The 18,390-nt window shown below is 38.1% G+C and overlaps 1 protein-coding gene across 3 annotated transcripts in view; it reads right to left on the reverse strand.

Annotated features, from left to right (window-relative positions):
• The window catches only part of SLC10A7 (solute carrier family 10 member 7), a 271,785-nt gene that overhangs the window by 247,586 nt on the left and 5,809 nt on the right, over nucleotides 1–18,390 (reverse strand). For 2 of the 3 annotated variants that reach the window (XM_080796639.1, XM_080796640.1), the window contains exons 2-3: nucleotides 16,020–16,102; nucleotides 3,552–3,688 (exon numbers count right to left, since the gene is read on the reverse strand). In XM_080796639.1, coding sequence (XP_080652765.1) covers nucleotides 3,552–3,688; nucleotides 16,020–16,102 — 220 coding nt within the window. The remainder of the gene's footprint in view (nucleotides 1–3,551; nucleotides 3,689–16,019; nucleotides 16,103–18,390) is intronic. The other variant, XM_080796641.1, reaches the window with a different exon arrangement.

The raw sequence follows: 18,390 nt of genomic DNA on the forward strand, positions 1-18,390 counted from the left end.
CTTACTATCAATTCCCAATCTCTGAGCCTTTCTCATGATCATCACTATAATCATCACTGATACTTACTAAGCATTTACCATTTATAGTAGATACTATTCTAGATACTTTACTCACTTCTTCCTCACAAGTGTTTAAGATACATTCTATTTTTGTTCTCATTTTCCTGAAAACTGAAGTTAAAAGAGAAGTTAAATAACTTGTCCAAATTCACAAAGCTACCTACCAAGTATTAAACTTTTATTCTGGAATCCGGGACAAAGACTTATCTAGCCCTACTATTCTAGCCTCTCTGCCTTTCCTGTCTTTAAAAAAAAAAAAAAAATCCTTAACTATTTATTGAATACATGTTACACATATGCATTCTATAGTTAGGATACTACACAAGGGATATTCCTACCTCCAAGGATATTCAATACACAAATGTAAATAAGTAACAGCAAAATGAGTACTGTTGCCATTACATTTTTAGCCCCAACCACCATTCCCAAATCTGTAGCTGCCCGTGACTGCCCCCTCAAACTAAACATGTCTAATATTTTCTAAAAAATTCATTTCACCTCTGAATTTACTTATTTCTATCAACGGGATACTTCTGGTGGGTTTTTTTTCCTAATATCCAATTTGAAACTTTGGAGTTATATGTGGCTCCACCTGCTCCTCATAAATCAATTTATTACCACAATAAACTTCCCATTCTTCATGACTGTGCCAGCATTCCCCTTCGGACGCTTTTTGCCATGTTTGGACTTCTATAAATGAATGGTCTCTCTACCTCCACTCTTTCCCTTTACAAAGCAAAGTAAGAAGGATGTGCTCAGAATCTTTATTTATTTCAAAGAGTTAAATGTGATCCTGAGGTAGGAGTCTGTAACTCCCTGAAGTTAACATATTGTGTACTCTCAAACTGGGGAGGGGAACAGAGAAAAAGTGGGCTAGGAAGAGCTTTCCCTAAGTTAATTAGGCCAAGTGTTTAAGTTTCATATCCTGAGGTGAGAATTGTATCTTAGCTTCCTGAGATTGTAAACCCTACTCTACTAATAACATACCCAGTACAATGGTATCAGATTAATCTTTCTTAATGACCACTTTTTAGCATATTGTTCTCTTGTTGAATGTATTTAAGAACTCCCCATCATCTACACATGCAAGCCCAATCTTCTCAGTCCAGTAGTTCAGGCCTTCTGCAATGTGGCTGTGAAGAAATATTTTATCCTTGCCCCCCCCCCACCCCGTGCCTTATTTTTTAACTATCTATTTTAGGAATACACAACCTCTGCTGAACCTCTTACCCTTTAATTCATTATACTACTTTTCTAACGAATCACATGCTATCCCACTGTGGTTGGTTACTATTTTATATTTATATCTCCCGCACATCCATTTACCCTAGACATTCCCTGAATACAAGAAAAATGAGTTAATATCTTCCTATTCTTTGAGTGCCTTTTACATGGGAAACACTCAGTAATGACTAGTTCTCAATATGCATCACACATTGCTGCTCTAAAATGATGTCATCATAGTCCTGTGGAATTTTATGCTTTTTAGTGAAAGTTTTAAGCTCATTCTCTCAAACTCAATCTGACCAAACCAGTGGTCTTAATTTTCCCTTCTTGTCCTGCTCTGTTTCTCTTCAGCTAAGAAAAGGATGCCCCCAATTACCCAGTGGCTCAGACCCATAACCCAGAAATCTTCCTCGATTCCTCCCTGTCCTCCTCTCTCCACATCCTATCCCCCTCCAGGTCCCAAGAACTCTAATTTACAGTACATCCTCCAACACCCATTTCTGTCTACTAGACAGTGACCTTACCACAGGAGCCTTCCAAGCTTCTCTCCTAGCCTTCTCTCAGCACCTCTACTATCTATTCTCCATGCAGGAGCCAGGACAATAATTTGACCATATAAATCAGACCATGACAATGCCTCATTTAAATCCCTCCAGTAGCCTTCTGTTGCACACGAGTAAAACCCTGAATGCTTTTATCATGGACCTACAAGATTCTGTGTGACCTGACCCCTGCCTACCTTTCCAACTCCAAGTCATACTATTCTTCCTCACTTTCCTGACCCTAGAACACACCAGGCTTGTTCCTGCCCTACAGCCTTTGTGCATTCTCTTCCTTTGCCTAGAACATTCTATCCCTAGAATTCGGTCATCTAAATTAATCACTGGCCCACCCACCCAACCACTTTCAACCTTATCACAGTTTTACTTCCCATCACTTATCTCTATCTTAGCTATCCACTTACTTGGTTATTGCCAATCACACCCAAGTCTTCTCAACCTGCAAAACTAACTGGCATTTTGCCATTTTTATTCACTATTGTTTCCCCAACACCCATAATAATTCCTGGCACACAGTGGCAAGTAAACAAGTGACTTAAACAGATGAATAAGTGATCTCAGTTGAGATCCTCCACACTATTACCAAAGTAGGCAGTAAAAATGTGACTATCCTCTGAAAAACAACCTGAGGGTTTTGAAGGGGCAGCGAGTGGGAGGTTGGGGAACCAGGTGGTGGGTATTAGGGAGGGCACGGATTGCATGGAGCACTGGGTGTGGTGAAAAAACAATGAATACTGTTACGCTAAAAAGAAATTAAAAAATTTAAAAAAAATCACTCAAAAAAAAATGTGACTATCCTCATTATTTATAGGCAGGGAAATTGAGGTTTAAATCTATTACATGACTTCTTCAAAATCACTCAGCAAGTTAGGGATAGGGTCAGAAAGCGATCTCAGGGCTCTAAGTTCAGTGCTTTAACTATTAGACTGTTATACCATGCTGCTAAAATGTGGTTAGTTTTAAACCACTTTAAACCACTTCAAATAATTTTTTAAATTCATCAAATCCTTTCAATAAACATGGTATTTTTAATGGAAGAAAAGAGTCTAATAAAAATCTATTGTTAATTCAGCTATCATATCAAACACAAAACAAGTAAAAAAGTGTTTGTTCCCTATATATAATTTTTCTTTCCTATACATTTAAAAGACATGTATTAGATTCAACTATTATCTGTATACATTCGGTAAGATACAGAATGTACAAACTAAAGCACCCAACTGACAGCATATCTACATCTTTCTATTCCCTCCCATCTCTCTCCCAATACAGCTTTTTAAAATTCCCAGAACAGCGTCCATCCCAGAACCTTAGGATTAAACATGAGGGTGTATTTTAAGATTGTGTTATAATTAAGAGCACACTTATGTTGATGAGCACTGAGTAGTATATAGAATTGTCAATCACTATATTGTACGCTTGAAACTAATATCACACTGTATGTTAATAATACCAAAATTAAAATTTTAAAAAATTTACTAATAAAACTCTTTGAAATAAGAAAAAAAAATATATTGTGTTATAAAATTCTTTGATGCATCTCCTTGAGGAACACTATCATTTTAAAGGATAATAGTTTTTCAAGTGTTTTATTTCCTCATAAAAGACCATACATAGGCCCTTTTGTATATAGTTGCCACAGAAACAATAAAGTCACCACAGATGCCTCATTAAAAGTGGACCCTTCAAAATATTTAAACGTACCCTTTTAAAAGCCATTCGTTGATGGGTGTGATTGATAAAAGCTGGAGAAAAAGCCATATTGTTGCTGGAAAGAATGCAAGTGTAAAGATCTGAATGAAAAGGTGCAGTTTTATATGTACCAAAGCACTGGTCAGCTCCTGCAAAAACGAGAGACACAAAACAGCAAAGGTAAGAAAACTATTTTTCTGAGGAGAGACAGATACTACAATAACATCAAATAAATTAGTTTTTAATTTGGAGTTATTTCAGAGCTAAAATCTTTACCCCTAAATATATGCATAACAGACAGACTTTAAGGGGGGAAAATATGTATTTTTATACAAAATTTCTGAACTATTCTTATTTTTTCTGAATATACAATACACCCCAACAATTCAGATTTGTAAAATTCTGGACCAAGACTGAGAGCCAAGTACCTTCATATTAATATAAACCTGAGTTGACACTATGAACAAACATGTATATAACTACTTAAGGAACTATCACATTTTAATCAAATATGATTAATCTCCAAGAAGGCCTCACCATGGCAAGATATTACCAAATCCACACACAAATTGTAATTTCTAATAATGTTTTCCCCAACAATATTCTATAATTCAAAATGGCTTTTTCCCCCAAAACCAACTTCCTGGATTTCCTTGCTAATGCTTACTGAACAGTGGCTATGTGCCATGCTCTGAGCATTTCACTTCATGTATGTTATTTCATGTAATCATCACGACAGCCTCACTAGATCCTATTAAACAATTTGACTGAGGAGGAAATTGAGGTGGAGAGCCACCATACAGAGCAGCTCAGAATCAAACTCATTTCTGGTATGCTAGCAGACTCAGGTCTCCTTCTTCCATCATGCCACTCTACTGCCCCAGATGGAAGAAATTCACAATAAACACGACAAACCAGGCACGTGCTCTATGTCTCACAGCTAGAAAAGGGTAATGAGTTAAATTTGGGGGGTCAAATATGTACAAACTGGGGAGGAGTCAAGATGGCGGAAAAGTAGCAGGCTGAGACGACATCAGGTAACAGGAGATCAGCTAGATAGCTTATCAAAGCATTGCAAACACCTACAAATCCAACAGGAGATCGAAGAGAAAAAGAACAGCAATTCTAGAAACAGAAAATCAATCACTTTCTGAAAGGTAGGACCTGCAGAGAAGTGAATCCAAAGCGAGGGGAAGATAGACCGCGGGGGGGGGAAGGGGGGGGTCGGGACTGGCTCCCAGCAAGCAGGGGAGCAATGGAGCACAAAATCAGGACTTTTAAAAGTCTGCTCCACTGAGGGACATCGCTCCAGAGGCTAAACCGGGGGGAAGCCCACACAGGGTCAGAGTGGCCCCAGGTCCCGTGGGGTCACAGAAGGATCGGGGGTGTCTGAGTGTCGCAGAGTTCGGAGGTATTACAGTGGGGAAGCCGGCTACAGAGACAGAGAGGAGGAGTGAGCTCTCAGCTCAGGGTTCACTTGAACCGGTCGCAGGCTGGGTGAGCTCGGAGCGCGGCCGGAGGCCACGGAGATGGAAGCGACCGGGCACTTTTCTCCAAGTGCGAGTAATTAAGGGCTTTTCTCCAAGCGTGACCAGAGGCCAGGGAGATGGGGGCGATTGGGTGCCTTTCTCTGAGGGCGCACTGAGCAGTGGGACCCTGAGTTCTCGGCTCCTCCGAGCTGGAGACTGGGAGGCCACCATCTTCATTCCCGTCCTCCGGAACTCTACGGAAAGCGCTCAGGGAACAAAAGCTCCTGAAAGCGAACCCGAATGGATTACTTAGCCCTGGAACCTGAGTAGATTACTTAGCCCCTGGTAAGGGCGGTGCAATTCCACCTGCGGCAAAGACACTTGAGAATCACTACAACAGGCCCCTCCCCCAGAAGATCAGCAAGAAACCCAGCCAAGACCAACTTCACTCACCAAGAACAGCGGAATTCCAGAGGAGGAGAAAGCAAATCTTATCTGGACAAAATGACAAGGCGGAAAAACTCACCACAAAAAAAAGAACAAGAGGCGGTACTAAAGGCTGGAGACCTAATCAATACGGACATTGGTAATATGACAGATCTAGAGTTCAGAATGACGATTCTCAAGGTTCTAGCCAGGCTCGAAAAAGGCATAGAAGATATTAGAGAAACCCTCTCCGGAGAGATAAAAGCCCTTTCTGGAGAAATAAAAGAACTAAAATCTAAACAAGTTGAAATCAAAAAAGCTATTAATGAGGTGCAATAAAAAATGGAAGCTCTTGCTGCTAGGATAAAAGAGGGAGTAGAAAGAATTAGTGACATAGAAGACCAAATGACAGAGAATAAAGAAGCTGAGCAAAAGAGAGACAAACAAATACTGGACCACGAGGAGAGAATTCGAGAGATAAGCGACACCATAAGATGACACAACATTAGAATCATTGGGATTCCAGAAGAAGAAGAAAGAGAGAGGGGAGCAGAAGGTATACTGGAGACAATTACTGGAGAGAATTTCCCTAATATGGCAAAGGGAACAAACATCAAAATCCAGGAGATGCTAAGAACGTCTCTCAAAATCAATAAAAATAGGTCCACACCTCATCACCTGATAGCAAAATTTACAAGTCTTAGCGACAAAGAGGAAATCCTGAAAGCAGCCCGGAAAAAGAAGTCCATAACATACAAGGGTAAAAATATTAGATTGGCAGCGGACCTATCCACAGAGACCTGGCAGGCCAGAAAGAACTGGCATGATATATTCAGAGCACTAAACAAGAAAAACATGCAGCCAAGAATACTATATCCGGCTAGGCTATCATTGAAAATAGAAGGAGAGATAAAGAGCTTCCAGGACAAACAAAAGCTGAAAGAATTTGCAAACACCAAACCAGCTCTACAGGAAATATTGAAAGGGGTCCTCTAAGCAAAAAGAGACCCTAAAAGTAGTAGATCAGAAAGAAATAGAGACAATATACAATAACAGTCACCTTACAGGCAATACAATGGCACTCAGTTCATATCTCTCAATAGTTACCCTGAATGTTAATGGGCTAAATGCCCCAATCAAAAGACACAGGGTATCAGAATGGATAAAAAAACAAAACCCATCAATATGATGCCTACAAGAAACTCATTTTAGACCCGAAGATACCTCCAGATTTAAAGTGAGGGGGTGGAAAACAATGTATCATGCTAATGGACATCAGAAGAAAGCCGGGGTGGCAATCCTTGTATCAGATCAATTAGATTTTAAGCCAAAGACTATAATAAGAGATGATGAAGGACACTATATCATACTCAAAGGGTCTTTCCAACAAGAAGACCTAACAATTTTAATATCTATGCCCCTAACGTGGAAGCAGCCAACTATATAAACCAATTAATAACAAAATCAAAGAAATACATCGACAGTAATACAATAATAGTAGGGGACTTTAACACTCCCCTCACTGAAATGGACAGATCATCTAAGCAAAAGATCAACAAGGAAATAAAGGCCTTAAATGACACACTGGACCAGATGGACATCACAGATATCTTCAGAACATTCCATCCCAAAGCAACTGAATATACATTCTTCTCTAGTGCACCTGGAACATTCTCCAGAATAGATCACATCCTGGGTCATAAATCAGGTCTCAACCGGTATCAAAAGACTGGGATCATTCCCTGCATATTTTCAGACCACAATGCTCTGAAGCTAGAACTCAATCATAAGAGGAAATTTGGAAAGAACCCAAATACATGGAGACTAAACAGCATCCTTCTAATAAATGAATGGGTCAACCAGGAAATTAAAGAAGAATTAAAAAAATTCATGGAAACAAATGATAATGAAAACACAACGGTTCAAAATCTGTGGGACACAACTAAGGCAGTCCTGAGAGGAAAATATATAGCGGTACAAGACTTTCTCAAGAAACAAGAAAGGTCTCAAATACACAACCTAACCCTACAACTAAAGGAGCTGGAGAAAGAACAAGAAAGAATGCCTAAACCCAGCAGGAGAAGAGTAATCATAAAGACCAGAGCAGAAATCAATGAAATAGAAACCAAAAAAAAAAAAAAAAAAAAAGCAATAGAACAAATCAACGAAACTAGGAGCTTGTTCTTTGAAAGAATTAATAAGATTGATAAACCCTTGGCCAGACTTATCAAAAAGAAAAGAGAAAGGACCCAAATTAATAAAATCATGAATGAAAGATGTGAGATCACAACTAACACCAAAGAAATACAAACAATTATAAGAACATAGAAAGGTTCAAGAAACAAGAAAGGTTTCAAATACACAACCTAACCCTACACCTAAAGGAGCTGGAGAAAGAACAGCAAAGAAAGCCTAAACCCAGCAGGAGAAGAGAAATCATAAAGATCAGAGCAGAAATCAATGAAATAGAAACTAAAAATACAATAGAACAAAACAACGAAACTAGGAGCTGGTTCTTTGAAAGAATTAGTAAGACTGACAAACCCCTGGCCAGACTTATCAAAAAGAAAAGAGAAAGGATGCAAATAAATAAAATCATGAATGAAAGAGGAGAGATCACAACCAACACCAAAGAAATACAAACAATTATAAGAACATACTATGAGCAACTCTACGCCAACAAATTCGACAATCTGTAAGAAATGGATACATTTCTAGAGACATATAAACTACTACAACTGAACCAGGAAGAAATAGAAAACCTGAACAGACCCATAACCAGTAAGGAGATTGAAACAGTCATCAAAAGTCTCCAAACAAACAAAAGCCCAGGGCCAGACGGCTTCCCAGGGGAATTCTACCAAACATTGAAAGAAGAATTAATTCCTATTCTCCTGAAACTCCTCCAAAAAATAGAAAGGGAAGGAAAACTTCTAAACTTATTTTATGAGGCCAGCATCACCTTGATCACAAAACCAGACAAGGATCCCATCAAAAAAGAGAATTACAGACCAATATCCTGGATGAACACAGATGCGAAAATTCTCACCAAAATACTGGCCAATAGGATCCAACAGTACATTAAAAGGATTATTCACCACGACCAAGTGGGATTTATTCCAGGGTTGCAAGGTTGGTTCAACATCTGCAAATCCATCAGTGTGATACAATACATTAATAAAAGAAAGAATAAGAACCATAGGATACTCTCAATAGATGCTGAAAAAGCATTTGACAAAGTGCAGCATCCCTTCCTGATTAAAACTCTTCAAAGTGTAGGGATAGAGGTCACGTACCTCAATATTATCAAAGTCCTTTATGAAAAACCCACTGCAAATATCATTCTCAATGGAGAAAAACTGAAAGCTTTTCCACTAAGGTCAGGAACATGGCAAGGATGTCCATTATCACCACTGCTGTTCAACATAGTACTAGAAGTCCTAGCCTCAGCAATCAGACAACAAAAAGAAATTAAAGGCATCCAAATTGGCAAAGAAGAAGTCAAACTATCATTTTTGCAGATGATATGATACTATATGTAGAAAACCCAAAAGACTCCACTCCAAAACTGCTAGAACTTGTACAGGAATTCAGTAAAGTGTCAGGATATAAAGTCAATGCACAGAAATCAGTTGCATGTCTTTACACTAACAACAGGACAGAAGAAAGAGAAATTGAGGAGTCAGTCCCATTTACAATTGCACCCCAAACCATAAGATACCTAGGAATAAACCTAACCAAAGAGGCAAAGAATCTATACTCAGAAAACTATAAAGTACTCATGAAAGAAATTGAGGAAGGCACAAAGAAATGGAAAAACGTTCCATGCTCATGGATTGGAAGAACAAATATTGTGAAAATGTCTATTCTACCTAAAGCAATCTACACATTTAATGCAATCCCTATCAAAATCCCATCCATTTTTTTAAAAGAAATAGAACAAATAATCCTAAAATTTATATGGAACCAGAAAAGACCTCGAATAGCCAAAGGAATATTGAAAAAGAAAGCCAAGTTGGTGGCATCACAATTCCAGACTTCAAGCTCTATTACAAAGCTGTCATCATCAAGACAGCATGGTACTGGCACAAAAACAGACATATAGATCAATGGAACAGAATAGAGAGCCCAGAAATAGACCCTCAACTCTATGATCAACTAATCTTCAACAAAGCAGGAAGGAATGTCCAATGGAAAAAAGACAGCCTCTTCAACAAATGGTGCTGGGAAAATTGGACAGCCACATGCAGAAAAATGAAATTGGACTATTTCCTTACACCACACACGAAAATAGACTCAAAATGGATGAAAGAACTCAATGTGAGAGAGGAATCCATCAGAATCCTTGAGGAGAACATAGGCAGCAACCTCTTTGACCTCAACTGCAGCAACTTCTTCCTAGGAACATCGCCAAAGACAACAGAAGCAAGGGCAAAAATGAACTATTGGGATTTCATCAAGATCAAAAGCTTTTGCACAGCAAAGGAAACAGTTAACAAAACCAAAAGACAACTGACAGAATGGGAGAAGATATTTGCAAACGACATATCAGATAAAGGGCTAGAATCCAAAATCTATAAAGAGCATAGCAAACTCAACACCCAAAGAACAAATAATCCAATCAAGAAATGGGCAGAGGACGTGAACAGACATTTCTGCAAAGAAGACATCCAGATGGCCAACAGACACATGAAAAAATGCTCCACTTCACTCGGCATCAGGGAAATACAAATCAAAACCACAATGAAATACCACCTCACACCAGTCAGAATGGCTAAAATTAACAAGTCAAGAAATGACAGACACTGGCGAGGATGCGGAGAGAGGGGAACCCTCCTACACTGTTGGTGGGAATGCAAGCTGGTGCAACCACTCTGGAAAACAGTGTGGAGGTTCCTCAAAAAACTGCAAATAGCGCTACCCTATGACCCAGTGATTGCACTACTGGGTATATATCCTAAAGATACAAACGTGGTGCTCGGAAGGGGCACGTACACTCGAATGTTTATAGCAGCAATGTCCACAATAGCCAAACTATGGAAAGAACCTAGATGTCCATCAACAGATGAATGGATAAAAAAGATGTGGTATATATACACAATGGAATACTATGCCGCCATCAAAAGAAATGAAATCTTGCCATTTGCAACAACGTGGATGGAACTAGAGGGTATCATGCTTAGCGAAATAAGTTAATCAGAGAAAGACAACTATCATATGATCTCCCTGATATGAGGAAGAGGAGATGCGATGTGGGGGGGTTGGGGGGTAGGAAAAGAAAAAATGAAAGAAGATGGGATTGGGAGGGAGACAAACCATAAAAGACTCAATCTCAAAAAACAGACTGAGGGTTGCTGGGGGGAGGTGGGACGGGAGAGGGTGGTGGGGATATGGACATTGGGGAGGGTATGTGCTATCATGAGTGCTGTGAAATGTGTAAACCTGGCGATTCACAGACCTGTACCCCTGGGGATAACAATACATTATATGTTTATTAAAATTAATTAATTAAAAATTTAAAAAAACAAATATGTACAAACTAACAAGCACTTGTATTTAAATTTCTTTGAGTTATAGCATTATTCAGTTGAAATAAAACAAATTCAGAAAGAAGTAGAAAAAATACTATAAAAATAAGTACTATTAAAAAAAAAAGTCCTATAAAATATGCAAGAAGTCATTAAAGCACAAAGATGCCAGAGATTCACCGGTCATAAGCAAAGCACTGGAATGTCTCCCCTAGTTCAAGTAAGACCTTCAAGAAACCCTGAGCCTCAGAGACATTAGCAAAAGTCCATCAGTTTAACGGACACTAGGTTAATGCTGACTCTGTTCGCCACGTTCAGGGATCGGTCTCATCGGCTCCCACTACATATCTCCCTGTATGAAAACACACAGCAGTGCCAGTGTGGTCACAAAACATCTCTAATGACACCTAAGGAATTTCTGGCAATCTGGGTCTAACTTCAGACAAATGCAAAGCCCTGGGCAGACCAGAAACCACACCAGGTCCACCGATCAGATCTAAGATCAAAGGAGCCATCCTTACACTGTATTAGAATTCTTAAAGTTTCACCCAGAGAAAAGATGAGCACCAGCAGTTTCAAGAATGCTCAGCAGTTTCAAAACCAAATCCCACTCAAATATACTCAGATGTATTTGATAAATACCAAGTAAATATTAATATTTTAATTTTTTAACTATAACAAAATGATTAGCCAGAATGTAGTTACTAAGGAATTTGCATTCCTTAGTTCCTTGAACTAGGACTATGAAACAGCATAACTTTTTTTAAAAGTAACTTGGGAATATGTATCAAGGACTATAATATGACTCACAGTCTTGGACCCCAAAGTGCTATGTCTAGGTACTTATTCTAAGGATATAAAATGTGGTTCTAAGTATTTTGTACAAAATTGATCACAATAGCAAAAATTAGGAAACAAGTTAAAAGTCCAAAAATGAATGAATAATTGAATAACTTGAGGTATAACAAGACTGTTACAAGTTAGTGAAAACCATGTTAAAACTGTGTTGACAAGCATGTGGTAACGCAAGGTCCCTTTCCTACTTAACCAGTAAGGGTATAAATTGGCACAACCTGGGGACAGCAATCTGGCAATTCATTCCTTCAGTCAACAAAGAACCCAACACTCCTCTAGGTACTTCAAATATCTGTCACAACTTACACTGCACATAACATTTGACTTAGCAGTTCTCCTACGAGGAATTAATCCTTCACATTTTCTCCCAAATGTGGGGAAAAGGACAATTTTTAGGTTATCCTTTGCAGCATTTTTCTAATAGCGAGACCTTGAAAATTATCTAAATGTCTGTCAATGAGGACTAATAAAATACATCATGACACATTCATAAAATGGAATGTTTCCAGCATACAAAAAGAAACAAGGAGTTCTTTATGTGTTGATATGAAACAATCTCCAAGACAGGTTTTTTGAGTAAAACAAGACAGGGTGGCAAGCAGTACAAACACCACAGCTTGAAAGGGGCGCACATATGTTTTACACAGAGTATCTCTGGAAAGGTACAAACTATCTTTCTGGTTATCTCCAGATATCTGACAGAGGGGAGAAAAAAGGACTTCTCATCATATATACCTTTGTACCTTTTGATTTATGTTCATAAAAGCAAACAAAATGTAAATTTTATATACATGAAGAAAAATTAAATTAATATATTAAATTACATGGAAAATCATAATTATACAATGTTACAAGGGAAAAAAGATTATATATGTGTGGACATATGTGATACATATGCAAGTATACGTATGTGTATATTGCATATATATATAATTTTTTAAAATATTTCTTTTTTAAATATTCTATATGTAAAACATGCTTAGGAAAAAAGGGACTAAAAATCACAGACGTGTTACTACTAGTTGTTTCCATTCTTTCTAATCTTTCTACAATGGGGAAATACCACTTTTATAATCAGATAAAGTTATAAAAAACAAAATGTAGTTTAAAAATACTAGCTGATCCAATAAATGACAATTAAGCAATTGCCATTGCATCAGAACAAAGGAACAATAAAGAATCCAGCAAAATGAATCACAAAGGCCAACCATATTGGTCATAAGGAGCCTCTTGACAACAGAGAAATAACAGGCTATCACAAAACCCAGCCATATCTTCTTCATACAACCACAAAGATAAGGTACCAGTGGAAAATATTTGTATACAGTGATAACAATGGAAATAAGGTAACAATGGAAAAGAAAAAGCAAGTGGCCACTATAACATTCAAAACAGTATTATTCCATACATACCCACGCAGAATTTAGGGCCACACACTCAGATAAATGCCATCACGAATAACTGAAAAGTTGATTCTACATGACATTTTATTTATTCACATGGAATACAGGTCAAATTGCATTAAAATAAACTTAAGGAGATACTCCTAATACTGATTACCAGAGTTATCATTGACAGAATCAAGAATTGCTTAAAATCAGGGCTTCTGACTGAGATGTAGAAATACTCCCATTACATACCAATTTCCCTTCTAACCCTTCTTTGACCTTTATTTGATTCACTTCCTGAGAATCAGTCTCATAGCTCTGGGCTGGAAATAAGCAGAAGAACCTAAAGTTTAAAATTTGCCAAATTTGCTTCTAAGGTAACAGAACTTCAAAAATAATTTTTTTTAGGAAAATAAGGAAAGACCTGTATATTCTGCCCCTACTCAGGACCCTTTCCAGGCCCTGAGCATTTTGCTCATCTTTGTTTCCAATCCAGTGCCAAACACAGTGCCTTGTAGCTACTGGCATTTCATAGGTATCATGAGATTTCATAGGTTTATATGAGATTGTTCCTGCCATGGTATGATGAGTGACCAATCCTCTGAAACTGTAGCTCCTAATTAGTTAAACAGAAAATATATTTCAAATGTGACTTATCTGACTTTAATACAACAAATTTTCAGAAAACATTTCAACAGATATTTTAAAATCTAGAAATCAATAGTCATAAAACTGAAGAGAGCATTAAATCTTTTTAGTATTAAGTATTAAACACAGAGTTCTTTATATTTTAATAAACTAGCAAAATAATTTTAGAATATACACCATTATGTCAATGTATGGGTAATACTATATGAAATGTTCAGTACAAATCAAAGCTGAATGGGACCAATTTAAATGCTCTCAAAGAAACTCAAGTCAGTAATAATTTACTATCTCCTGTGTGTGAAAATGCACTATTCTAATAGGGCTCAAAAATAGTAGTCCCAGCTGAAATAAACATAAGATTATCAACTAGAAAACAAATAACAAGATTGCTACCTCCTAACTTAAAACTGTTCAGTTGCCCAGGAAATTAGCGGGGCTTAAAGATGGTTTAACATTATACAGTGATGTAATCTAGAACATCTTAAATTAAATGGATCCTGAAAATGACTTAATGTAGAATAGTTTGAAAAGGGCCACTGATGGAAGAAATGGCTTTGATGGCTACTTGGATACCGTGATAAAGCACAGGATTAAGGCATTTCATCATTAGATCCAAATTAGCTGGATGACTCTGACGGTTTCTTAGGTGCTTACAGAAGAATTTGGTCCTTAGAGAAATGCTGATAAGCCGCGACATTCTTCCTTCTTAAACTCCTGCATCCAAAAGTTGGCTGCCTTACAGAATCACATTAAGCAAGAAGCTAGGAGTGAGAGAATCAAGCCTCTTGCCAGATTTCTCATGGCATGAGTAACAACTGTAGCCGTTAAGCAACCACCAGGGGACACAGTTAGAGCAATGTCCCAAGAAGAGGACTTGGATAAGGCAGCTGCTCCGCAAAGGACGCTAGCCACGACCAGCAGGAAGACCTCCAAGGAAGAACAGACCAGAACCATGGGACTAGCAAATACTTTTCTGTATCACTAGGCCCCATATTTGAGAACCAATAGAACGAAGATGTTGACGGAAAAAAATCTGTGTCCTCTATGAACTGATCACAGTCCTTTCGTGTCAATACACTTTGCAAAAACTAGATTTAACACATTTAGGAAATTACATCCCATGTCAGTTATTTCCAGAAGAACAAGTAGTAAGGATATTCAGAATTTTTGAGACAAATTTATCAGATACCACCCAGGGATCCCATCTATACAAAAATAGCTCCAATAGAAAGATTTATACCAACCAGATAACAACAGAATGGTCAAAGAAGGAGGTAACTAAATTTGGTCCTCATTCAAATCACACTTAAAATAAGTAAAGCGCAACATGATGTTGAAACAAAATTTCAACTTTTAAAGCTATTCCACAAAAAAAAAAAATCTTGCATAGTAAGATCTCCTTATCTGCATAAGAATAAGCATCTTAGAATAAGAACTTCAAAAACCCTAAGAATTTTCTTCAAAAATAAACGGGCATTTTTCTCCTTTTTTTCCTTTCTATTATAAGTTGGAGAATCATAAATTCTACTAATTTTTCTCTTGGATATTAAAAATGTCTGATTTCTTTAGTTCTAGGAGAATCCCATGTTCAGTGACACCTGGATCGATAAATAATATTATCTACATGTCTCCATGATGAACTGTGACATAGTATGAAAAATCCCAATTTCCCTCTTAAAACACTTATTACTATTTAATAGATAAGCCATCAAAGGATATACTTTAAAACATACAAATTAGTTAAAAGTCACAGCATAACATCATCACTTGAGCAGCATGAGTCCTGACAACAAAAGTTCATCCACAAAAGTTATAGAAACCCAGCTAAAAAACAACAACTGAAATGTGCCATAGCATTCACCACCATAGTCACCACCATTATCTGAGGAAGACCTAAAGTAGATGTTTCATTCAGTTCAGTTGCTGTATTAAAAATATGCCCATTATAACCACACCCTCAGGGTCCATGTTGTTCAACTACAAAATTTCTATAATATACAAGTTCAAAACACAGTCCTTTGCTGAAGTTCAAGTTATTTTTTGTTACAGTGAAGCCTTTAAGCCATAGTTACATATATCTTTACGAAAGGATTCTGAAATTTCACAATAATAAGCAGAAATTAAACTTTTCTCCCTGCTTATCACATGCCCAATAGGTGATAGTACCTCTGTTTTTAATGATAGTCCGCTGTTAAAGAATATTGTTGCAACAGCAATGTAGGAGACGGTTATTTCTGGTCTCAGTGGTCCTAAAGAGAGAGAAATGAGTTACTGTTAGATAAGAATTTCCAGCAGATAACTTAGTATGAAAGAAGAATCCATTGGGGGAGGGCAAACAGTACTTCAAGTCTTAGCGTTGCCCTAGTGCACTACTGTTCTGACAGGGTTAAGCATTTGCTGTGATGCAGTCTAACTCTGAAGGGGATTTTCCAGAAGGAAGGACCATGGCTGTCCAGTTCAGCACAGGATCCTCAGACCAGAAGAACACTCTCCTGGGTGAGAGCAGATAGGCAACATCCTTTAGTATTAGGACCTAACTGCATCTGCCACAGCGTCAGTGTTTATATAACAATCAAAATTCCCCAAACCAAAAAAAAAGGAGAGAGAGAGAGAGAATCCGTGGAAGAAGTTCCCTTCTCTCTACCAAATATTACTTTACTCTTTCTAGGATACCAGAAATAAAAACTGCTATTCATGCACACATTCAATTCCACCCAAGGGTGTTCATTTCTACAAATATTTATTCAGCACTTACTTTGTGAAGGAGCACTTGCTATGCGAATGAGATAAGGCATACAGAGTAATAGAGTACTAACAATAGGTTAGGTTTCCAGTTATTATTACACTGTGCAGGCCCTGGCTACACTGTAGTGAACCAGACAATCCTGATCTTTGCCCTCTGGAAAATCCTCTCTGGAATCAGGTTGGCATCTCCCCAAATGTGTTAACTCTATGAGGACACAGCGGCAACCCTGATACTTCTTTTTATAATCTGTATACAATTGTCTTAAAGACCCAATGTGTTAAGCAAAGAACAACACTCTTTTAAAAGATGTCATCTGAGAAAATGCCATTTTGTACTTATGTACTAGTGGTTCTCCAGCAGCTGCCATTTTGCCTCCCACAGACATTTGGCAATGTTTGGAAACTCTTTTTGGTTGTCGTAACTCAGCAAGTGGGGTGTGTTAGAGGCATCTAGTAGACTGAAATCAGTTCTGCTAAACAACCTAGAAGGCACAGGCCAGCCCTCCCAACAACAAATAATTCTCATGTCCAAAATGTCAATAGTGCTGAGGTTGAGAAACACTGGTATATGCCAACATTTTAAAATGTGATCACCTCATATTTGGCATTCTATTCAACCCTCTCATGCTGAGTTGAATGGTGTCCTCCAAAACTCACGTCCACCCAGAACCTATGAATGTGACCTTATTTGGAAATTGGTTCTTTGCTGATGTAACCAAGTCAAAATGAGGTCTTGTTGGATTACAGCAGACCCTTATCCAATGACTCGTATTCTTACAAGTAGAGGTAAATTTGGACAGAGTCACACACAGAGGGAAGATGGCCAGGGGAAGAAAGAGGTAAGGCCTGGAGCTATAGTGTCATAAGCCAAGAAACACCAAGGACAGCGGGCAACCACCACAAGCCAGAAGCCAGAAAGGATTCATCCCTAGTCTTCAATAGGAGCATGGCCCTTGACTTCAGAATTCCAGTCTCCAGAATCATTTCTGGAAAATAAATCTCTGCTGTTCTATGCCACCCAGTTTGTGTGAATCTGGCGTGGCAGCACTAGGAAACTAAGAACCCCCCTTATGCCAAAAGACCACAATCACAGCTCCTCTGTTCCCTGCAGCCCACCACCATACCCACAGGTATGGCTCAATAAATAAGACCAAGCTCAGGAAAAATCAGCATTTAGTCAGCAAATACTTACTAAGCAACTCTGATATTTTAGTCATTTGTACTATATCAATGAACAAAAAGAAACAATCTTCTCAAACATAGCAATAAATTCTTGTATATAGTTGGCATTTAAACAAATTCTTCTGCTGAGATTGAGAAAAGGGAGCAAAAGGAGGAAGGCAAGTGCAAAAGGCATCACGTTTCAAGGCAGTAAAAGTGTTCCAAAACTTGAAAAGGGGTGCGTTTCTTTATACTTGTGAGTGAATCTGTCTCTGCAGCTCACATTTAGAAATATTTTCTCTACAACTGAGGAAGCTGACTCAGGAACAGATTTTTAAGTCAAGGAATCTGACTTGTTTTGGAAGTAAATGCCTTCCAGGAATTTTAAATACTTTGTTTGTTTGTACTCATTTTTCTTTTCCTCCAATCCCTTGCTTTTTATGAGACCTATTCTTGTCAACTACACCTCTGCCCACAGTGATGTCCCAGAATTTCTATATAGGATGAGTTAAAATTAGCAATGTGGTCACAAGGGAGAGCAGGGGACGTGTCCAAAGACGTACCTCCACAGCAAGGACATGGTTTACTTAGACTGCATGTTTCCTTGGGGCAGCTAAAGCATCTACCTTAG

This window comes from Martes martes (assembly GCF_963455335.1).
Source record: "Martes martes genome assembly, chromosome: 2".
Taxonomy (NCBI): Eukaryota; Metazoa; Chordata; class Mammalia; order Carnivora; family Mustelidae; genus Martes; species Martes martes.